This window comes from Palaemon carinicauda, chromosome 14, assembly GCF_036898095.1.
Source record: "Palaemon carinicauda isolate YSFRI2023 chromosome 14, ASM3689809v2, whole genome shotgun sequence".
Classification (NCBI taxonomy): Eukaryota; Metazoa; Arthropoda; class Malacostraca; order Decapoda; family Palaemonidae; genus Palaemon; species Palaemon carinicauda.
The window spans coordinates 47,331,152-47,356,433 of NC_090738.1; the positions used below are offsets into that span (position 1 = coordinate 47,331,152).

Below are 25,282 nucleotides of genomic sequence, written 5' to 3' on the forward strand. Positions count from 1 at the left end.
CACCGGTTCCGTTCAACAGCTAGTTCCAGTCGACAAAGATGTACGGAAGGATCTAGCATAGTTTCTAAGGGACAAGAATCTACTTAAAGGAACTCCCATAGAGTGCCTTCCTCCGGAGATGCTTCAGTTCACAGACGCATCGAAGAATGGATAGGCTTCAGGCCTGAGGAATGAGATCACCTCAGGCTGTTGGTCTGAAAAGGAGAGACGACTGCTCATCAACATCTTTGAAATAAAAGCAGCTATAGCCGAGGTCATTTCAGTGGCAGGTGATAGGTCACTCGGTGGCGCTGATAAGCGATAATACCACCGTAATGGATGTCAACAAGAAAGGTGGCTCAATACTGCTTCAAATGGCAGGTGATAGGTCACTCGGTGGCGCTGATAAGCGATAACACCACCGTAATGGATGTCAACAAGAAAGACGGCACAGTACTGCTTCAAAGCACCTCCACGACCTAGCAGAGCAGGTACATCCTGGGCACTGGACAACATAGTGGAGCTTTTGGCAAGATTTATCATGGGAAAGAGTGATGTAATTGCCAATAAGCTCAGTTGCTAGGGCCAAGGAGTAGGAATGGAGTAGTTTATTTATCCTGTAGTAGCTGAGAGACTGCTAACTTTGTTGGGTTTCCCGTCAGTAGACCTTTTTACCATATAGCTCAACAGCATGCTTCCATTTTGCTGTTTACTGATCATGGACCCAGCAGCAGCTCTAGAGGATGCCTTCCAACATCATTTGGACGGGCTCAACCTTTATGCTTTTCTGACATTTTGCTAGATTCTACGGGTAATCAACAGGCTATGGATTACTCCAGATATCAGGCTGACCCTGGTGGCTCTCAAAATGCCATGAGCAGAATGGTACCCAGACCTGCTGGTGCTGCTAACAAAAGTTCCAAGGGAATTTCCTATGTGTCCCAGTCTACTTTTTATACCCCACCTGTAGAGGTTCCATGGCGCACTGGCATCCTTGTGTCTTCACGGGTGAAGACTATCCAGCATCTCCTCCGAGAGGAAGGCTTCATGAGGCAATGCAAAGGCTATGTCTGGATACCTCTGTAAGTCCTCAGTAACAATCTATCAAGCAAAGTGTGCTATTTTTTTGTGATTGGTACTGAAGAAGGGGTAACATTTATTTCAGAGCTTCTTTGTAGTTGATTGCAGATTTTCTTGTTTACTTTCACGGGGAGAAACCTCTCACTCCTGGTGGTGAAAGCTATCTCTCAGTCTTGAGCCTGGTCGTTAGACTGAATGGCTTAGGCCTTCCCTCATCGTGGAAATTGTCTATGCTACGAGGAGCTTTGAGCAGTCTTACCCAAAGACTATATACTGAAGGAAGATAGGAAGGCTCAGGCTTTTAACACACAAATGAGTGTGCTATGAAAAGATGCCAGATACTCCCATGCGAAACGAATGGCTCCATCTGTTGAGCGAGCAACCAAACATTCAGAGCGGTAATGCTTACGGGTATATAGGATGGAATTCGATTGTAAATTTTGCGACATATTTGTTCATAATTTGCATTACTATGTCAGTATATTTTACTCATATACATATTCTTAAATTTTAGGTAACTAAGTTGCAAATTATGTTTCTCAGTCTATTTTTCAGAAATTCAATAGCTATATCTCTTATGATTTAGTTAATTTTCTTGCAAATTTAAGTATTGTACAGTATATTACAACCATTTTTAAATGTTCTATACAATACCACATTCGAATAAATTAAAACATACTGTATATCTGATTTGTTAAACTTAGCCACACATGCTTATGTGTAGGCATACATTTAATTACAGTTTGTAGGCCACTGTAAGATGGAGAGATATTAGGTGTATAAAAACACAATTGTATTTTATTTTTTATTGAAATGGAAAAGCCTGATGCACTCATGTATAGTTTAGTATTATAAACTAATAAATGTATAAATGTACAATCAAAAGGATCAAAATAACACAAAATTGTATCACACACAAAAATAATCAAAAGGGGGTTGGAAATAGAAATAAGGTAGCATACAATCCAACAAAAAATGAAAAACAAAAGAGATTTACTGTGGATGCCTTGCCTTAATCTTACATCCAATATCAGTGGGGCTTACTCATTAGCAGCACATACTGCATGTATAATACTGTTTGTACTCACCGTTCTTTGTCCTTTGGGAACCTGTGAAATACCAAATGAGGATCGGTTTCTTTTTGTTTATGGCACACAACACACTTGTGTGACTTCTTTACTGTCGGCGCCATGATTTCGTTTGAGTCAACTGTCAAATTCTGAATATAAACAAACAGACGACAAATGATGTATACCTACAACGCCATCTGAAATCGGAGCAACCAACTATTGTGTTCACTTTGGAGTTGCCAACTAGCATATTAACATTCTATTTTGAGCCTTCCTATCTTCCTTCAGTATGTAGTCTTTGATCTTACCTGCCAAGAACTCAGACCACCTGTGAATGATTCAACAAGAGTCCTTAGAAGGCCCCCTTATGAACCCTACGACAGACATTGGACAAGGACTTCACTCTCAAGATGGTTTTTCTCTTGGCATTATCCTTAGCTAAGAGAGTAGGTGAACTTCATGGTATTTCCCAATTTTTATCTCATTCCAAGGGATGGAGAAAGATCTCTTTCCCCTTCATTTCAGTGTTTGTTGCGAAAAGCCAGAACACTGCTGTCGAGGACAAGTTTGAGTCTATTTCCATATTTTCTTCATCTCCTTCAGGAACATGACCAATAGTGTTGATAATTTTCTTCTATGTCCTGTGAAGGAGTTGAGACACTGCTTGAAGAGAACCCAACCCTTTAGGCCGCAGATTCAAAATAACTTTACATATTACTACTGGTAGCATTAAAAGATTTATGAAACACCATTTCTTCTAGCTTCATGTAACCACTGTGAAGGCGTATCCTCAATCAGCAGAAGATCCTGAAAATGCAGCTCTTCCATGGGGCTATGAAGTCTGAGAAATTGGTTCAACACTAGCTTTTAATAGGAACCTCTCAGTAGCACAAGCACTAAGGGCGGAGTCTGAAAATGCCAGACAACCTTTACAGCCCACTATCTGGAGTAATATATCCACAGGTCTATCAACATGTTTTCACTGGGACTTATGGAAGCTGTTCAGCAGGTTGTGTAGCATACTTGGCTCTTTACAGGTCAAGAAGCATCCTGTTTTAAAATAATAGTTGCGAAGTTAGACATTTTTCTCTCCCTTCCCTTCTCCTGAGGGTGTAAGGTTGTGCTGTTATTTACTGGATTAGATGTTTTGATGCAGGTAATCTTCTACATTGAGCACTTTTCTATATGTAATAATATATAAATATCTCCTCCATCCTTATGAGAGGGAGGATGGTTTGTACTGTATGTAGAACTCATTACTTTATATTGGCCTTATATTATGGCAGCATGATATAGGTTCATCCTTGACTATCTGTTCATAGACAATAACCTAGCTTAACCTTTGAGAATCTATTTCTCAAAGTTAGAAGGTGGTAGGAGTCTACACCCCTACATCTTATAAGGTTCAAGTGACTTTTCCTTCCGGGATTTTAGACAACCAGCCAGTATGGTTATAAGGACTTTCTCCCACATAAGGATGGATTTCCTATTAAAGGGTTATTATTTGTGTAGGTACAAATCACAACTTTTAAAAGAAATTTTTATTTTTTGTAACCATACAAACCCGAATCGCTCAAGTTTCACTTCCTGCCTCAATCGCTTATTTCCCATCTTGACCACTTCACATGCCCTAGGTGATGGTAAAACTGAAGTTTTGGTGTGGTGGCAAGGGCGTAGGCTGCCCCACCACAAACCAGTAACTAGCAACACCTCTCTGAATTTTAACAACCGAGTTCCAGCTAACCTTGTATGGTTGGGAAAAATACAAATTACTTGTAAAATTATATTATTTTTAGTGAATCTAATTTCCAAATTCTTTATTTGAAGTCATCATAAGTAGCTGGATTTCCTGAACACATGACTACCTGTTACCCTTGAGAGATTTAAGTTTTAATGATCATATCCCCAAAACTCCTTATGGTTCTCAATTAGCTTGTGTCGTGTCATATTCAGCCCAGTTCTTCCATCCTAAATTGTAATTATTCCAATACAAATACAAACCCTACGCTGTTTATAGTTATATCCTTTTGACGAAGCTGAAAGATGAGCCATGATAATTTTAGCGAGGGATAACCACCCTATCCGCTAGTTAGCCGGTTGGGGGTAGGGGTACAGGCTACTGCACTCCTTCACACACCTGGGCTTAACAATCATTTCTCTTTCGGGCGCGGTAGAGGATGGTCATACTGCCACTCTCTCTTGGTTTAGACTTGCCATTGTTAATCCTTCATGATTGTTCTTTTCAGGTGTGCTTGGTTGTTTACTTGAGTATCATGCGTACAGTACTTGTTAAGGTCCCAAAGGCCGCTCTTGTGGTACCTTCATGTCCGCTGCGGTGACGGAACCCCACCAGCTGTGTCCAGCTTGCCAGGGCCGCCGGTGTTCACGGGACGACACCTGCTGTGAGTGTAGGGAGTGGTCTGCCTCCCAGTGGAAGAGGTTGGGCGGGGTAAAAAGAAGAAGTAGGCTAAGCGCTATTCATCACCTTCGGAGTTATCCTCAAAGTCGAAGAAACCGCGGTCTTCTTCTTCGACCCCCAATCTTTTCCCGAAGCTGCTTTTCCGTAGGTCCTCTCTGGGGAACGGCCATTAGCAGCGCAGCCCTGGTTACTCCAGGTCAACCTCGTAGATCAGGGGACGCCACTGACTCCCCTCCCGAGTCGGCCTCACCCCTTCCTCCTGGGAGCGCCTGCTCAATCTCTGACCTTTTGTCTTTTTTGTCATCACTGAGCATTGATGGTCCCCTTTCTAAGGACATTCCTTCCTCCTCGGAGGGTGATCCTTCCGCTGTGGGTGCAGGCGCTGCTGCCCATCGATCAGACTTCTGGTCACCTGCAATCAACGCTAAAGACATTGCTACTCTATCTGGGCCAGTGGAGGAGCAAAGTCAGAGGCATGATTTCCTCCAGGAGGAACATCTTTCTTGTTCACAAGAAAGAAACTTCTCGTGAGCGGTCTCCTTATGCCTACTCAACTCCCCCAAGGGTAGATCCAGAGCTGAGTTCTCCTTTGGGGGAGAACAAACCTCTCCCTCGGGAGAGGTAGCTTCTTGGGCTTAAACAGTATCCCCCACGGGTGGTTTCTGCTAGAAGTTCCCCTTTGGAGGTTCATCGGGTGGAGGAGTTCCTAACCCCTTGTCACCCCGGGCATGCTCCTCCCCCAGGGGTAAGAAGACGCCTCTTCGAACCCTCGGGTTCAGGTTACGATGTCCCTTCAGGGTCTTGTGACGGTTGTGCTTAAGTCTTTGGGCTTGTGGGACCTCGAGCCTTCAGGCTCTGGTTATGTTGAGCTTCAGGCTCTCGTAGCCTGGGACTTTCCAGTCCTCGCCATGCTGAGCCTTTGGGCTCTTGTGATCCAAAACCTTCGGGCTCACGTCACGTTGAACCTTCTGGTTCTCGTAGCCCGAAAACTTAGGGTTCCCATTGCGCTGAGCCTTCAAGCTCTCCCCCCATTGGTTTCGTTGAGTCCTAGGCTTTCATGCCTTCTGTCATTAAGAGACTTCGGGTTCTTGTGGCCCGGAACCCTTGGGTTCCCGTTGCGTTAAGCCTTCGGGGTCTCGCTATCCCGCGTACGCTGAGCCTTTGAGCTCTTGTGCCTCCCGCTACGCTGAGCCTTTCAGGCTCTTGTAACCCGGAGTCCTCAGTCTCCCGTTGCGCTAAGCCTTTGGGCTCTTGCATCCCCGGTTACGCTGAGCCTTCAGGCTCTTGTGACCGACGTCATGCTTAGCCTTCGGGCTCTCGTGACTCGTGTTACGTGGAGCCTCTGGGCTTGCGTGACTTGCTTTACGCTGAGCCTTTGGGCTCTCGTAATCCCCGTTATGTTGAGCTTACGGCTCTCATAACAGTTTCCAAACTCTCGTCACGCCGAGCCTTCGGGGTTGCGTAACCCTCCTTGTCATGTTGAGCCTTTGGGGTTGCGTAACCCTCCTTGTCACGTTGAGCCTTCAGGCTCTGTTTGTCATCTCCGCATTGGTCACACTCGGTTGACACACGAGTTTCTGCTAAAGGGCCAACACCAACCGTATTGCGATGACTGTTTGGTACCTTTGACAGTGAGGGATTTGCTGACCGAATACCCCAATTATAATAACTTGAGAAACAGATATCTGTTTGAGGCTTGAGGTGAGGATGGCAGGTTCATCCTTGCCAAGAATCTTGGACATATGTCCTACTATGCTAGTGGCATTTTTAGATTTATTTCAGAAGCAGGTCTTCTGAAAACTATTTAACTTCTATAATGACATCTTAACTTTTATGATTTTAATTGAATATTCATTTATTTTTTATATAAAATAAAAGATATCGGCATCAATGACCTTAGATGTCAGGATGCCAGAAAACTTAAAATCAATCAATCAATCAGGCTCACATGGCTGGCGTTACGCTGAATTTGTGGGCTCTCGTCACGCAAACCCTGTGGACTCGCACATCCTGATTTTCGAAAGTTTTATCCATCCGTTGAGTTTCTGTGACATACAACCTTCGGGTTCTCGTCGCGCCGAACCCCAGAATTCTCACGACTGGGAGCTTTCACACTCCACAGTTGACTACCCCCCTCCCGGGGTTTGGTCATCCTTCCCCCGCTTGGTTTTATGCTGCATCGCGCAGTAGACCAGTGTCGCGTGACGGAGCAGCGAGACCTGCCCCGTCACCTACCTGACCAGATTCCATCTCCTTTTTTGGATGCAGAAGATATCCCCTCCCAATGAAACCTCCTTGCAAGGCAAGACTCCCATCAGTTTCGCCAGTCGTGTGGGCCTCCACCTGCCCCGAGACAGCCCTCGCCTCCTCGTTCCCCCCCACCCCCTGTCTTTGCCCCCTCAGGGTAGAAGAGTAGGAGAAGCACTAGAGCACCCAGATGCTCAGAGCTTCAAACACCAAGACACTTCCCCGAAGAGAAGGCCAGTGCCAATCCAAGCTATTGGAAAGGTGGCTAAGAGACCTTCACAGTTCCGTAAGCCCAGGGCTCCGAGCCGGTCAAAGGACTTCCACTCCCAGTACATCGGGAGCTTGCGACCCCCCATGGCTGTGTACATTATTTAACATGATGCAGGAGGCCGTGACAGGGGCCATTCCCCATTCCCAGTCTGTGGGTGGCATACCGATGATTCCGTTATTGAATGCTCTCCTTCCAGGTGCTTCTCATCCTGCTGACCCCAGGAGGAGTTCAGAGGACTCTGCTTCGGCATATCCCCCTCAAAAGGAGAAGCCCATCTCTCCTCGTAAGAGGACCTGGGAAAAGAGCGTTCCAGAACCCCAAGGGAGTCCCGTGCAGTTTGGAGTTCCTTGGGCCAGACTTAAGGGTAAGAGGAAGAGGATCAAACCATCTCCTCCTAAGAAGGACAGGGCAATCTCTTTCACTGACTCCTGCCTCACTCCGATCGAGGTGGTGCTTAGGGAGTCTCGTCCTTCAGCGGTGTATGAAGTGGTTCCCCCTCCTGTAAAGAACCATCACCTTCATAGGGCAGAGGAATCTGGAAGGCCTACTGTGATGAAAGAACTCCTGCCGCAGTGCAGGCAACCCAAGGACTTATTTACGATCTCTAAGTCCTCGGACAGAGCTCCCCCATCTCGGTATGAGAGGCAGAAGGAGGTCTTGTCCGACACGTTAACAGGAATTGCCGTGTTAATGGCTTATCCTGATGATGAATTCGACCTACCCGGGCTGCTATGGATGAGAGCTCGGAGCTGGATGAGCATTTTGATCATGAGGAAGATTTTTTGCCAGTTGCCGCTAGCCCTAAACTCTTTGAGGCGGAACAAAAGGAGACAACATGCCTTCTGGTACGTTATAACCTGCATACATGCCCTTAACGGGCTGCCAGATCCATCGGCAGCCCCTATTGAGGGAAAGGACACCATCCTTGATCAGGTTTAGGGCACCCACAGACCCTTGAAGGGCAGTGCAGCTATGCCCAGGTCAAAGGGGTTGAGGAATGCCAGACAGAAGGCAGTGGCCCAGGCTCTTCCTCTTCCCTTCGCTCCAATGCCTTCGCAAAACTCTTCCCACTGTCTTACATGCAGCAGGGGAGATACTATGAAATCCTCAATGAACCTCTCCCAGCCTTTCCTCTTGATCATTCCCTAGAGGCACTCTCGAATGGTACGCTCTACAAGAGCTAACGGGACTCTCAGTCTCATTCTCGTCTTCTAAGATCCTTAACCAGGAAAAAGTCGCCAAGTGTGCTATGCAGGCAACTTCATGGCTTGATTTCTGTGGGATTGTTGGGACAACTTGTCCGGTCTCAGGAGTCCATGAGGAAGTCGATGGAGACTTTCCTCTTGTTAGGCACCAGGGCAATAGAGTTCGTCTCCCACCAGGTGGTAAACCTTTGGGCTAACACCATCCTGAAGAGGAGGGACTCAGTCATTGGGAAGTTCCATCGGCAACTTCCCCAGGCTGAGGTAGCTAGGCTGGGAAACTTCCCCTTCGGGGGAGCTCCTTTTTCGATCCAGAGAATATTGAGCGGGTGGCTGAGAAGTGAGGAAAATCTCACCATGACTCCCTTATCCAGAAGGCCTTATCAACCTGAGACATACAAGAAACAACCAGCTTCTAGACTGCCGACAAATAGGGCTAGGAACCCTAAACAGCTGTGTCCTCAAATGTCTAAAAAGTCCTTTCTAGGCAAAAAGATCTTCTGTTGAGGGAAGGGAGAGAGGGAATCTGGCCGAGGCCGATCACACTAGGATGGTCAATCCACCCATATGTCCACCTGCGGGGGAATGCCTGCGAAGCCGCTGGAAGGCCGAACCCTGGACGGTCGAGGCGATACGTTCAGGGTATCACGTCCTGTTCATGCTATCTCTCCTTCCACCAACTCGGGATCCAGTCCCAGCGAACTCCTATGCGAAGGGATCCGCAAAGGAGTTAGCCCTTCGGGTAGAAGTCCAGACCGTGTTGAAGAAGGGTGCTCTCCAAGAGGTCCTTGACTGGTCTCCAGGCTTCTATAGTCAACTTTCTTGTCAGAAAGGCGTCTGGAAGCTGGAAACTAGTCATCGATCTCTCGGCCTTGAACAGGTTTGTCAATCAGATCCCGTTCAAAGTGGAGACAGCCAACATGGTCAGACAAGTAATAAGACAGCAGGACTTCATATGCATGCTGGATCTCAAGGACGCATGCTTTAAGATCCCAATCCATCCATCTTTCTGAAGTATCTAAGATTCAAGTTAAAACAAAAGCAATACCAGTTCAAGGTGCTGTGTTTCAGTCTTTCCATAGCACCCCAAGTTTTCACAATAGTTTTCGCTCATGTATCATTATGGGCTCACAGAATCGGCTTCCATCGCCTAAGATACCTGTATGACTGGCTGATTCTAGCAGACTCGGTGGGGACCCTTCTTCGCCACCAAGACAAGCTTCTATGGTTCTGCCAAGATCTGGGGATCATGGTAAATCTCGAGAAGTCTCAACTGCTCCCCTCTCAAAATCTTTTCCATCAGATGAAAGGATTCAGAGGCTGAGGAAGGTAACACAGCCCTTCCTCAACGAACACCTCAGGATGAGGACCCTCCAGTGGTGCCTCAAATCTCAGTGGAATCAGTCCTTCAATTCCCAGGATCTCCTAGTCTACATAGGACAAGAGGTACAGATGGATCTTAGATGGTGACTAACAGACAAAAACCTCTGCAAAGAGGTCGATCTTCTCGTTCCTCCCCTGGAATTGATGCTGTTTTCAGATTATTATTATTATTATTTGCTAAGCTACAAACCTAGTTGGAAAAGCAGAATGATATAAGCCCAGGGGCTCCAACAGGGAAAATAGCTCAGTGAGGAAAGGAAACAAGGAAAAAGAGAAAATTTTAAGAACAATAACATTAAAATAAATATTTTCTAAATAAACTATAAAAACTTTACCAAACAGGAGGAAGAGAAATTAGATAGAATAGTGTGCCCAAGTGTATCCTCAAGCAAGAGAACTCTAACCCAAGACAGTGAGAGGCCATGGTACAGAGGCTATAGCACTACCTAAGACTAGAAGACAATGGTTTGATTTTGGAGTATCCTTCTCGTAGAAGAGCTTCTTACCATAGCTAGAGTCTCTCCTATCCCTACCAAGAGGAATGTGGCCACTGAACAATTACAATGCAGGAGTTGACCCCTTGAGAGAAGAATTGTTTGGTAATCTCAGTGTTGTCAGGTGTACGAGGACAGAGGAGAATATGTAAAGAATAGGCCAGACTATTTGGTGTATGTGTAGGCAAAGGGAAAATGAACTGTAAACTGAGAGAACAATCCAATGTAGTACTGTCTGGCCAGTCAAAGATCCCATAACCCTCTAGCGCTAGTATCTCAACGGGTGGCTGGTGCCCTGGCCAACCTAAAGAAGGGGGGTGCCATATGCTGGACCACACCACTTACAACCATTGGTCCAAATCAGAAAGGTATCAGCATATAAATCTCTAAGAGATGAGGGCAGCCTTCCTTGCCCTCCAACAGTTCCACCAGTTCCTGGCGGGCCATTCCGTGGTATTGATGAGCAACAATACCATGGTAGTAGCTTATTTAAACAAGCAAAGCGGTACCTTTTTGCAGCCGCTGTGCCATCCAGCAGTAGAGATACTCAGATGGGCAGAACACAACTTAGTTACCCTATCTGCTCGTTTCATTCCAGGCAAACAGAATGTGCTTCCGGACAATCTGAGCAGAGCGACTCAGATAGTGGGCTCCGAGTGGTCTTTGAATCATCTAGCAACCAACAAAGTCTTGACTTTGTGAGGTTCCACGACTGTGGACCTGTTCACAATAACCCTAAAATTCCGGCTCCCGATATACTGTTCCCCAGTCCTGGATCCCCATGCTTTTGTCTGAAGAGAAAAGTCCTCAACCAGGTCAGAATAAGCAGGAACTTATCGATGTCCCCAGTAGCTTCGCTATGCATCAAGAAGAATGGTTTCCATACCTTCTGCAACTCCTCACCGAGATTCCGAGGGAACTCCCTCCACGTCACGACCTGCTAAAGCAGCCACATGCCAAAATCTTCCACAGAGCCATGGCTTCGCTTCGACTTCTCGCCTGGATACTGTCCAGCACCTCCTCATACAGAGAGTTGTGGAAAGAATGGCTGGACACCTCAGATGCTCTTCAGCATCAGTCTACCAGGCAAAGTGGTCTGTTTTCTGTGGCTAGTGTTATGAAAGGGGTATCACTCCCCTCCATGCCTCTATTCCAACAATAGCGGAGTTCCTCATACACCTTCGGGAAGAAATGCTTTTCTTGGTTTTGGCAGTCAAAGGCTACCACTCACCCTTGAGTCTTGCCTTTAAACTGAAAGGAGTAAATATTTCCTCCTCATTGGAATTTTCCTTACTCATACAGTTATGAAATTACTTGTCCTCAGTCGGAACTTAGACCTTATGAACCATTACGCCTGGCAACAGACTGCCACCTTACATGGAAGACCGTATTCCTACTCGCTTTGGCTTCGGCCAAAAGAGTCAGTGAGTTGCATGGTCTATCTTCTGATGTCTCCCACTCAGTGATATGGGGGGGAAGTAATACTCAGCTTTGTCCCTGAGTTTATTGCCGAGACTCAAAATCCGGGTGTTCTGGATCCTAGATTCGGTCCATTCCGGATAGAGTGTCTACGTTCTGTAACCAAAAATCCAGACCAACTGGTACTTTGCCCAGTGAGGAACCTGAGGTGTTACCTTAAAAGAACAGCAGCAGCTCGACCTCATGTGCCAGCACTTTTTGTCACCAAGGGGAGGGTCACGAGGAACACTATTTTCACCTGGATCCGAAGTGTTATTGAGTTTGCTATCAATCCAGACCCTCCTCCTCAAAAACAACCCAGAGCTCATGAAGTCAGGGTCATTGAAACGTTTCTAGCGTTCAAGAAAAACTACTCGGTGGTCCAGGTATTGCAAGGCATAAGCCACAGGAACATGGATACGTTCTTCATTGGTTCTGTGGTGGCGGCACAATTAGTCTAAAAAACCTCAAGCTCCTTGATGGACAAGTAGCAGAGGTTTGAGGGTTGAGGTTACCCTGGTTAGTCTGGGGTGACTGAGTAAAGAATGACTGGCTTCCTTCTTTCTTTTTCACCTTCTCACCCCCTGGGGAACTCAGCACCATGGTACCCAGCACAGCTGACCTCACCTCCCTGCAGGTAAGACTCATTTTCCCTGTGTATCCTAAGTATAGAAATAATACTTGTTGCGTTCTCTACACCCCTGCGAGGTTGATGATTGGGCAAAGTCTCAGTACTCTCAGATTCCCATGACTCAAGATCCTATTTACTAAGACCAGCCACATTGCTAGTATCACAAACACAGCTTCTGCAGGCTGCTAATTGTGCATATCACAACTATTTTAGAATGGACAGGGTTCCTACTACCTTCGATCCCATATCAAAGGAGAGAGAACCCCGGGTCAAATTCCAAAGCCAGTTGGTGAGGACTTCCTCCCTCCCAAGAGGTAAGTTATCCCTATAAATTGTGTAGGGTTTGTATTTGTGTTGGAACAAATGACAAATTTGTAAGTAATTTGTATTTTTTCTAACATGCAAACCTAGAGATATTTATACAAATTGGCCTGCCGGCCCTGTTCCCCAAGAAGTCCTGCCAGAAACCGAAGTGGTTGCTTAGCCCAGGTATGTGAGTGAACGGGTACCCGGCTAACCCCACCCCCTAACAAGCGGTTGGGGTGGTTATCCCTCGCTGAAATTATCATGGCTTGTCTTTCAGCTTTGCCAAAAGGATATCCCTATAAATAGCTCCAGGTTTATATGTAGGGAAACATAAAAAATACTTACAAATTTTTCATTTTGAATTAATTATAAGTAAGACCTTTCTTGTAAAACAAATGTAAATTTGATGAACAATCAATTTTTCACAAGCCTATCTCTTATAATGGTAGTGCTTTTCTCTCAACCCATTTTTATTACAACTCCTTGTTCAGGTGACAAAAGCATGAACACATTTCTTACTTTAAGTATCTGGTTTTTATTCATGTATGCTTCTTTTGAAGGGGATTTATGCATCTGTATATTCAAAGACTGCCAGCTATAACAAATGAGCTTTTGTGGAAAATTTTATTTTGTTTAATCAGATTTCATATTAAGTCAAACTTTGTGGTAGGCTAGAATAGGCTAGTGATTGGATCTAACTCAGTTTTGCTATAATTTTTTTACATAATAGGAGTAACAATATTATTTCTCTTATTAACTTTTGCTTTGTTTTATGGAAAATTTTGAAAGGTGAAAATTTTTTTCTTGTCCCTTACTAATGCAGTAATCTTTTGACAGAAACGTGATGGACAACTTAATCATCGCATAGTGAATGAGGAATTGACTGGCACTTATGATGACTTGGGTCAAAGATGTGAACGTGATGCCTTTGACACATTATTTGATCATGCTCCAGATAAACTCCAAGTTGTTAAAAGGGTAAGTATGATTACTATGCTTTATTTAGTGAATGATTTATGGTAAAACATTTATTCCTACACTCATAAGGCTGGTTCCAGGAACCCTTTGAATCTATACAATGGTCTGTTTAAAAGTACTCTTCTGCCATATAGTAAAACTGTGGTTTGCCTGCACACTGTAAGGGGTATTGCAAATGGTAGAGAGATGGGCTTAGTGGGAGGAGGAAGTAGAAGATGCTGAAAGAGGAGCTGGAAAGTCAGGATGAAATGCTGGAAGAATTGCCGGAAAGTCATGATGAAATGATGGAAGAGGTGCTGGAAAGTCAAGACAAGATGCTGGAGAAGTAGAAGGTTGAGGTTTGGGTGCAAGCGTCTCTACCTTTTTAAAGTACATATACAGTTCTGTCTGCCGGGATTGTATCCTCTTTTCTCCAAGATCTTGTAACCTCATAGTATCCAGGACCCCCCCGACACCATCATGAACCTTTCTATGCTGGAATTCTGCTCCTCAAACTATGCCATTGCTCCCTCTAGCTGGGCAAAACCTGCCAAACCTTGGGTGTAGATTTCTTGGGCCCTGAGATTGAGGTGTCTTCCTCTTCTACAATAATCTGGCTTTCCAGCTCAATTAGGTCCTCAGCCGACAACTCCTTTCCATGAGATGTCATGAGCTCGATGAATAATCATCAGCATCCACCTCAAAATCCAACTACTTACTAAAGTCAAAAGCCCTCTTAGTGATAGCCACAACTGTCTCCTCAAAGCCAAAGAAATCTTTGACAAACTGGGAAAAAGCTTCTTCCAGATACTATTTGTGTTAGTTTGCTTCACATCATCCCAAATTTTAGCAATGCTCTTGATGGCATCTTGGATGTTGTAGGACTTTCAAAACATTTTAAGAGTCATGTTCTTTTCTATTGCCATAGCAATTATTCTTTGGAGGTAGTACGGCGTGAGGAAAGTAATTAACCCCTTGGTCCATAGGCTGTTATTATTATCATTATTATTATTATTATTATTATTATTATTATTATTATTATTATTATTATTACTTGCTAAGCTAAAACCCTAATTGGAAAAGTGGGATGCTATAAGCTCAAGGACTCCAACAGGGAAATTAGCCCTGTGAGGAGAGGAAATAAGGAAATAGATTAGTGTGGCTGATTGTACTCTCAAGCAAGAAAACTCTAACCCAAGATAGTGGAAGACCATGGTAAAGAGGCTATGGCACTACCCAAGACCAGGGAACAATGGTTTGATTATTGAGTGTCTTTCTCCTAGAAAAGCTGCTTAGAAAGTACCCCTTAACAATTACAGTGAAATGAAGAAGACTTTTTCGTTATCCTAGCGTTATCAGGTTTGTGAGGAAAGCGTAAAATGTGTAGAGAATAGGCCAGACTATTTGGTGTATGTGCAGGCAAAGGAAAATGGACCGTAACTAGAGAGGGATCCATTATACTATAATACTATCTGGAGAGTCAAAGGACTCAATAACTCTCTAGGGGTAGTATCTCAATGGCTGGCTGGCGAACCTACTATCTGTTACAGAGAAGTTGTGTTATGTGGCAAGTAAACCACCTTGACATTGTGATGGAAGTCAGCAAAGTTGGCATGGTGACTAGGGGCACCATCCAACAACAGCAGCAACTTGAAGTGTAGGCCCATCTTAACACAATACTGCTCAACCTCAGGTACAAAGAGGTTGTAAAACCAGTTCTCAAATAACAATAGGGTCAGCCATGCTCTCCTATTACACTACCAGATGATGGGTAGCTGACTCTTCCAAACCTCTTAGAGTACCCTGGGATTCTCAGCCTGATACATCAGTATAGGCTTCAGCTTGCTGCCATCAGAAGCATTACCCCCAAGAAGCAAAGTCAGTCTCTCCTTGCCAACTTTGTGTCCTGATGCCATCTCTTCCTCCTTTATGATGTAGGTCCAGTTTGGCTTACGCTTCCAGAATAAGCCTCTTCATCCACACTAGGCCTATGTAGTTTTGGCTATAGCCTAAGCTATGACTGGTAATAATTTATTACAAGTATTGAAATCCTGATCGTAAATAACATTTACTTTATAGACAAAACTGAAAACGTAAAAAGGTAATAAATTTGAATTTATATCCCAAAATCATCCAAATTGATCATTTTAACCCTGGATAGGTACGGTGGGTCGTTTGCGACCCCGAGCGTAAAAAAAAAACAGGTTTTTCTCACGTGACTCACCCCTGTGACTGAATTTGTGGGTGATCGACCTGCAGGAGGTGTCTCCCCTACACGCTCTAGTAGTGTCCAGATGTGCATTGCTGTAGCTGTACTTCCCCGATTTCTGAGACGCATCGGGGTCGTTCGCGTCCGAGTTTACCCTTCTGAGGTAGTTTGCATAATTATCAAAGTTATTACGTATTATGAAATTGTCGTAGAATGGTGCAACTTGTATAGGTTATCAGTTGTGGAAAGTCTTGGTGGATTGTTTGGCTACCATGTGCATGTTTTTTTTTTTAGTTAAAATGTCGTTCATCACCACGAGGACCATTTTACCGCGAGTGCCCCTTTTTCATTTTTTTTCATTTTTTGCCAAGTCATTTTTCCGTAAGATATTGCCAAATAGTGTCGTAAAACTTTTGCTTGTTTAGTGTTGGAAAGTGTGTCTAGATGATCTGGCTACCCATGCATGACTTTGTTTTTGTCAGATACGACGTAGTTATTGGTATATTGGGTATTTAACTGCGGTTACCAATTTCTGTTTTTTTTTCAATATTTGTAAAAATTACTACGTAGTAAGGAATTGCCGTATATTATTCATTTTTTTTTCATGTTTATGTGTTAGAAAGTGTGCCTTGATGGTTGGGCTAACACGTGCATGTCTTTTTTTTTATCTGAGATGTCGTATATTAGAATGTCGGGCATTTTACCGCGAGTGTCCCTTTTTAATTTTTTTTAATTTTTTTGCCAAGTCATTTTTCCGTAAGATATTGCGAAATAGTGTCGTAAAACTTTTGCTTTTTTAATGTTGGAAAGTGTGTCTAGATGATCTGGCTACCCATGCGTGATTTTGTTTTTGTCAGATACGACGTAGTTATTGGTATATTGGGTATTTAACTGCGGTTGCCAATTTCTGTTTTTTTTTCAATATTTGTAAAAATTTACTACGTAGTAAGGAATTGCCGTATATTATTGATTTTTTTTTCATGTTTATGTGTTAGAAAGTGTGCCTTGATGGTTGGGCTAACACGTGCATGTCTTTTTTTTTTTATCTGAGATGCCGTATATTAGAATGTTGGGCATTTTTCCGCGAGTGCCCCTTTTTATTTGTTTTGCATTTTTTTGCTTAGTCATGTTACCGTAAGGAATTGGCAAGTAGTGTCGCAAAACTTATATTTTTATAGTGTTGGAAAGTGTTTCTAGATGATCTGGCTACCCATGCCTATTTTTTTTTTAGCCAGATATGGCGTATATATAAGTATGTGTTCGATTTTCCTGTGATTGCCATTTTTTCGTTTTTTCCCATTTCTTTCAAAATTACTACGTACTAAGGAACTATCACAGAGTAATATTTCATTTATATGTTTATTTGTCGGAAAATATGCCTTGATGGTTTGCCTAGCACGTGGCTGAAATTTTTTTTTTCTGAAATGCCGTATATTAGAATGGCCATTTTTCCACGAGTGCCCCTTTTTATTTGTTTTGCATTTTTTTGCTTAGTCATGTTACCGTAAGGAATTGGCAAGTAGTGTCGCAAAACTTATATTTTTATAGTGTTGGAAAGTGTTTCTAGATGATCTGGCTACCCATGCCTATCTTTTTTTTAGCCAGATATGGCGTATATATAGGTATGTGTTCGATTTTCCGGTGATTGCCATTTTTACGTTTTTTCCCAATTCTTTCAAAATTACTACGTACTAAGGAACTATCAGAGAGTAATGATTCCTCTAGATGTTTATTTGTCGGAAAATTTTGTTTACTTTTTTTTTGATTGAATATCATCAAATTTTTTTAGCTAAAATATTGTTTTACATTTTTTTTTTCGATTTTATTTCCCTTCTAAAAAAATTTTTTGGGTCAGAATTTTAATTTTATAAACGTAAAATAATCGACAATTATCCAGCAACCCACCATACAATTTTTATGCATATCCAATATTAATTAGATTAGTAAATAACACCTTGAAATTGACATACCCTTCCTACATTTCAAGTGGCAGATTAGGGAGTCTGAGTCAGTGTGGTTGGCGGCCATTTTGTGGACATATCCGAAGCGTAAGCTGCCCTATCTATATATATTCTTGTTCCCTATAGAATTTGTGATATTTTGGTATATTTTTACCTGCTTAAATATCATATTATATATTAAATATATGTATTTTTTTACGAAATTTCCAAGTACTCAAAAAATTACCTTTAGATATGGCCCCTGATATAAATGTAATTTACAAAATAATGAAGATTTTTTTACATATTTCTATTTTAGGATAACATATGTTTATTCCCTAAAAAAATTAGCCACTTCCTATTTCATTTGGGTACCCAAAAAAATTCATGAAATTTGGACAATTTTTTTTGGCCAAAAAAAGTTACCCTTTTTTTTCTCATTTCAGATCTTCACCTCCATGGGTCTGACTTCATCCAAAATACATCAAGATGTGTCCTAAACATTCAAGAATCAATTCCTAAAAGGATTTGTGTATATATGTATAAACTTTTTTTTTATGAATTTTTATGTCAGGTCTTTTTTTTTTCTACTTAATTTTTTAAAATATTTATAATAAATAGTTTTTCTGCAGATGAGTAGTATTTATCTTTACAGTTGTTTTAAGCATTCATTGAAGTTTTTTTTGGCAAAAGAAAAAAGGAGGTTACTGCAAAAACTGATTTTTCAAGAATTTTTTTTGGCGTCGGGGTCGTTCGCGTCCGAGTATACCCTTAAAGGGGTGTGTCCGAGGACCGTACCTATCCAGGGTTAATATGTTCTGCTTAACTTTTCTTTTTCACTCCATTTTGATGTCCTCTTTGTACGACTCACAGAAGTCAGTGTTAGCTGAGGAGTTCATGCTACAGTCACATACTTAGTTTTCTTTTAAAATGTTATTTTAGCATGAAATATATTGGTTTTTCACAATCCAATATTTTTCAGTGATAAGATTCTACATATATGAAAAAGTTTTCCTCATATATTTATGAAGTGAAATATAAGATTTAATACTAGGTGGCAACTCAAAAACAATGCTTGTCCAGTACAAAATAGGAAGTTTGTACCACTTTTGCTGCATACTGTACCTTGGCTAGTAACAAAACAGTAGTATTGTAAATATTTTTTTAACCTCTGCTCGTACAAGTTTCTCTTTTGTTATCTTTACAGAGAAATTTGGGCCAAGAAATTCATATAATAGTCCGTTTTAAAGTGGAATATTCTTTTAGAGGTCAAATATATTTTTTCATCTAGGGTAATGTGGAATTCAAGAAATGAATGGAAATAGACTTAATTTTTAAAATAAAATGACTGAGATTCATGAATGTTCTCATTTACCTCCTTACTTTTATTGGTGTCATGCTGAATTCTTAGCATTTTTTACTTAACCATTTGAATGCCATTGGACGATTTTATGATTTGTTTTCTCTTATTATTTACTCATGAAAATTTTTAAAAATATGAGTTTTGGATGTACAGTAAACTTAACATTCTATTAGTTGAAAATAAAATGTTAGAAACTTTATATATGTCGTATAATAATAAATTATTTTATATCTTCCAGTCACTGGTTACTTTTGTTAATAAGCAGTTGAACAAAATCAATCTTGAGGTTGGAGAGCTAGAGTCAGAGTTCAGTGATGGTGTGTATCTTTGTCTCTTGATGGGCCTGTTGGAGGGCTACTTTGTGCCTTTGCATCATTTCTTCTTAACACCTAAGGTGAGATGTGAGAATATACTGTATTTCATATGCTTGTTATTATTCCATAGGAAATCTTGAATGTATGCTGATATATCTTTTGTATAAAAAAACTTTGATGTTACTGATTAAAACGAGTTATTTGTCATATAGAATATAAGGTAATGAGGTTGATATGTAGTGGGAAAGTCACAATTTTTTCCTGTTAATTTCTGTCCCTCAACATAAGAGGAGTTAAACAGGAAATTACATATGCAATTTTTTCATGTTTTCCATTTTCTGATTTTCAACCTTTTACCATAATGTCAACTATATTATCTATTTCAGACGTTTGAAGAGAAATTGCACAATGTAATACAGTCATTTGAACTCATGATGGATGCAGGTTTAGCAAAACCAAAGGCTCGTCCTGAAGGTAGGTTTACTATGCACATTTTGATTATTTAATTATTGTACAGTAAGCATATTTTAATCTATTTATTGAATTGGTCACCTTACATAGTTTAGAAGTATTTAAATGATTTATGGTAGAAACTTGATAAGGTACCTTTTGACTTTTCCTTGCTTTGTACTCTATTGAGATACGTTTAATTGCTCTTACAAAACAGGCACCCCTTTGTCTCTGTGGTTTCAGTTATTCATGGTTCAGAGATCTGTGGAATATTAAATAGTTTTGCTTACTCACGGTTAGTACTGATGCTAGCAGCCTGACATTTTCAGACTGCCTGCTCTTCTTTGCACCTGGCCTTTGTGCCATTTTCCTCCCTCCACAACGCAATAATAAACAAACAAATATACACGACAACTTTATAGCTAACACATGTAAACTATTCTGTCATAAATTCTTTGAAGAGAAATTTTAATGATAAAAAAAGATTAAAAGAGGTTCATATACACAGTATGTTTGAGTAATATTTGACATGTAATATAAAATGCATGATGAAAAATGTAAATTTACATTACTGTACAGTTATAAGAAAATCTCTCTCTCTCTCTCTCTCTCTCTCTCTCTCTCTCTCTCTCTCTCTCTCATATATATATGTTTCGAAATCTTGTACTTCTGGCAGAAAGGGAAGGCATTGGTAATCTACGTTCTACGAGAATAGCAGCTAGAGTTTCCAAAGACGTATAGAAACTATAATGCATGTGTGTTTACTTGCGGTTCGTATGTACTGTACATTGTGTTTTCACAACTTCCTCAGGAACTTTATAGCAAGGCCAATGTTGCCTAAGGTCATAGAAAGAACAAAAAGTAAGCAGAGAACAAGAAAAAAGAACCAAGAAGAGAGGGAAACATGAATAAGAGTACAAAGCTGAAACATGCCAACTAAAACACTGGCAACAATGAGAGATTGCAGGCAACTCATTACATCCATACGCCAAGTGTAATAGTAAACTTAGGGTTTGAATACTCCTTTAGGGTGAGTTTATGTAGGAATAAACAATAAAAGTTATCATAATAATGTTATCTTGATTTCTTTGAGAAAAGAAGCAAAAATTTGTTGCAAATCTTTGGGAGCTCATAACTCAAAAACATACTTATTCAAACTTAGGTACATTTTTCTCACTTTATTATTGTTCGATTTTAAAGACCCTGTCAGAGTCCTTGGGCTTAGCATCCTGCTTATCCAATTAGGATTACTGCTTAGCTAATAATAATAATAATGATAATAATAATAATAATAATAATTATTATAATAATAATGTAGATGTACACTGTTGTAATCCATAACTGAATATAATCATTGCAATTTGTTGATTTGAGAAATGAAATTGTAAAATGGTGGTGGCAATCAACAACCCTCTTTGTATCGTTACTACCATTATTTACATGTCAAGGACAGTCATTGTTAACGGAATGTACTACGAATTATATGAAACACAGCAACTATTGTATGGAGGGCATGAAACAAAACCCTACTGGAAGGGGATTGACTTGCATGAGCATTAACAAAACCAAGCGAGCCGGTGCCCCGCCAAAGGTAAACGACCATCCAAATACTTGAATGCCGGCACTTGGTAAGGCATGGATTATATTAGTTAATTAAGCCATGAAAGAAAGAAAAAACTTGCGGGTACTTGAAAACTGGTACTCTTTGGTAAAATAATTTATCACTCCCCTTACTACTTGACTGGGGCTGTTGCACTGTCGAATAACATCATATATAACTTCCCTCCTCTTTGAGCCCTGTGCCTAAACGTTTTATTTTCTACAGACCTGGACCCTTCCAACATAGGTAATTGAAATGTACAGTACTTGAAACAATTTTTCCTGCAAGAAGACCATTGTTGGGAGCTCTCTGAGCTGCTGAGGTTCAAATTACAAAAGCTTGGCAAATTGGCCACATATTTATATTAGCTTGTAAGTTGTAATTTGATCGCACTAAAATATAAATATTGTTTCTTTCCATCCAGCCAAGAAGAGTACCACTTAAACGATACAGTAGACAATACTGTACGTAAAGTTCTTTGGTGTTTTTCCTTTGGACCCTGTTGCATTTCTATCTGCTTTTCATTAGTTCCCTTGATCTCTGAACAACCTCATTTACAACATCTTTAACCTTTCCATGACCCACTTTTCACCTCTTATTTAAAGATAGATTTTTGGGATCACTAAGAGACTTGACAAGATTACTCAATGGTTTTGTTAAACTAGTTTATCTTGTTATTATTATCATAATTATTATAAAATGTTTTGTAGCTTTCATCTGATATTTTCTTTGAATATTATTTTCAGATATTGTAAATGCTGATTTGAAGTCTACACTACGGGTTCTATACAACCTGTTCACTCGTTACAAGAATACAAATTGAAGATGCTGTCAGCCATTTATATATGTAATCTTTTTGTCATTAATTATATTATCTGGAGTTTTACCAAATTTAAATACTAAACAAATGTAATTTATTCTTCGTATGAATATAACATTTATTTCATAGATTTGAGTTATCGTACATTTTCTTTTAAATCAGAATTCAAGCCACAGAATTATGAAGCTTTAACACTGCCGAGATTACAAGGGTCAAAAGTTTTATGTGGCAGCTTTAATGTACCGCCTAAAGCACCAGCTGATTATAAATCAATAAGATTTTGACCAGCTGTAAATTTTATTAGGATCCTTGGGTCTCATAATTTTAGTGTGGTCTTTTCTTTACCCATTTTATATGCTAATAGAACTTACTTGTTTGTGAAAGAACAGTGCAGTATAGAATTCAAATATCTAACAATTTTTGTGACATTGAATGTATTATCTAAAGTTGCAAACTTATATTTATTGTCTCTGGAATAGCTTACTCATTGAATTTTTAAATCCTAAGAAAAAATGATAGTGTAAGTTATTACAATAGACTCAATTGCATAGATGTGGATCTTTAAACTGTAGTCTTGAACATTCTTTAAAAAGTCATTGTATCAGTTTCTTGTGATGCACATGTTGATGTATTGAGTAATTACTGGTTTTAACTTTTTCACTGTATACTAAACAATTTATTTTTTTAGTAAGCATGTACGATCATGTCTTCTTTGAAAGAAAACTCGGTCTTGCAGCAATATGTAATTCCTGATGCATACTTTTTTAATGTTTTATAAATAATTAAAAGACCTGAATATGCTAAAAATCTTAGCAAGGCTAAAAGAAATTAAATTTGAAAAATTAACTATAAGATTTTGATTCTTAATATCTTGAAGATGGTACTACAAATTGAACAAGTCAAATATATACACAAGTTACTGTATTGTAGTCTTAACTGAAAAGTACTGTATACTATTACCTATTTGTGCCAAAAGGAATTTTGTGCCTTACTATAACTGATAGTGAAGCACTAGAATAAGGGAAAATGTGTTCAAAATATATTAAGCAATAAGGTTTTATTTTAACGAAGATCATATACCCAAGAGTAATAATACACTTTTGTATGGCATTTATGTTTAAGAAATGTGTAAAGTACAAGATTTATACTGTTTCTATGTAATAGTCATAGGAATGTTAAACAGCACAAATGCTAACCTTTTCCTTTTGACATGTTCAATCCTAATGATAGGGACTGAAGTTATTTTATGTGGTTGTGGTAGATGAGTAGATTTTATTCCAAGCTGATTCAATCTCATTCAAGAAGGCAAGATAGATTAGTTTCAACAAATTAAAAGATACATGATGTGACACCTGCTTGAGCTTAGTTTTGTATGTTTCATAGAATATGATGTTCATAAACCCTGGGATTTTTAAAGTATTGGAGATGGAAAAAGTATTTTCATTAACTCTACTTGGTGCCAATTGTCTAGCTACAGTGCATATTAGTCCATTTATAATGTTTTGCGAACAGAATTAATGAGAGCTTTTGATACAGTATTTTCAACATTTTTAGATATGCATAATGTTTTTTCACGGTATAACTTAGCATTAATTGTTCATGTACACAATAAAAAGAAAATTACGTTATTGTGAACTGCCAGCTACAGGAAGTAAAGTATTTGTTATTTAATTACAAGTGCATTTTCATTACAGGACAATCCTCTTGGACAAATATGCTGTGCCTTTAGTAAAGATAAAATAGAGAACGGGTGTTATAGCAGAACAGACACACAAGCTAAGCATGTATTTTGTCATTGATGGTCTTTCAGATGTATTTTGTTTTTTTATAACTGTCGATACACTGTCTCTTATAGCAGTTCTGTCATCTGAGATTCCATCTTTCAATAAATTCATTTTGTTACACTTGGTTAAGTGATTCTGAGCTCTCTAGGTAGGTTTATTGTTAAGAAAGCAAATTCAATTTGAGAAATTTGAAGTTTTGCCTTTTAATAGTTATTTATTTGTAAGTTTGTGCCTTATTATGATCAAAACTTATTTGTATTGCATCTCATTATTGATAATAGATATTGATGAAATAAGTTTGCTACTTAGTTGAGGGATGTCTTTTTTTTATGAAATCTTAAAACTTACATTGTATAAAGAAACATTGTCCTGAGCACTTTGTTGGCATTTACTGGTTATCAAATTCCTTCCAGCAATCCAACTTTCTTGTTATTTGTGAAAAATGTTCACACAAGTTCTGATGTGCCTTTTTTGCCTTCTTCTAATATGAATTAAAGTCTAACAAATAATCAAATTTTTCACTTTTCACCCAAGAATCACTGTTCTTGTATTGAATATGTTTGCTGGATAAATTGCAAGTCGTTCAAAGCATAAAGGTATGAAACTAATGAAGAGTAAAAATGAAGAATGATAGCAAGCTGCATATTACAAAGTACTTCATTGCCTTTTATTGCTGTATACTTGAGAATTTCATCTCTATATTACTCTGTCTACTACTAATGTTGGAAGAAGAGTATTGACTCCCAAGACTTGGGAACTTTTATCAATTTACTTATGATTGATATAGATTGCCCTTCCCAGAGTCATAGTAGTTAAAGAATTCCGTTTGTATATTTTAACTGCCAGTACAACTTAAGTATTAACCCCTTCTCTACAATGATGTATAGTGTACACCAAAACATGCCTGGTACAATGGCAAATAATGTACCAGATACGTCATTTACAAATATAAACCATATGGAAGTTAAAATTATTCGTTTTTCCTACCAAGTACAGTACAACACATGGTCATATATCTCATCTAAGGATATTTTCCTAAAAATAGCCCCTCATTTCTTCAGCCAACCAACAAACACTTTGGGATTCCAGCCTTATTCTTGATTGTATAAGGGAATAGTTTAGTTTGTTTATATGTTATCATTCATAATTAAACCATTCTCTTTAGCTAATGGTGACATTCCTTATGTGAGACAATACTCTAACCCCCAAACACCTCCCAGCTTAGTAGTCCATGGGCCAGAGGCCATTTTCTTGTCGAATGGTACCAATCAAAGGTACAAAACGAGATCGATATTTTCTGAAAGC

The 25,282-nt window shown here is 40.0% G+C and overlaps 1 protein-coding gene across 1 annotated transcript in view; it reads left to right on the plus strand.

Annotated features, from left to right (window-relative positions):
• The window catches only part of parvin (beta-parvin), a 48,374-nt gene extending 23,883 nt beyond the window's left edge, over window positions 1-24,491 (plus strand). Inside the window, exons 4-7 of the mRNA XM_068386160.1 lie at window positions 13,378-13,518; window positions 19,248-19,403; window positions 19,710-19,797; window positions 22,120-24,491. Coding sequence (XP_068242261.1) covers window positions 13,378-13,518; window positions 19,248-19,403; window positions 19,710-19,797; window positions 22,120-22,196 — 462 coding nt within the window. The 3' untranslated portion in view covers window positions 22,197-24,491. The remainder of the gene's footprint in view (window positions 1-13,377; window positions 13,519-19,247; window positions 19,404-19,709; window positions 19,798-22,119) is intronic.
• The last annotated feature ends 791 nt before the right edge of the window (window positions 24,492-25,282 follow it).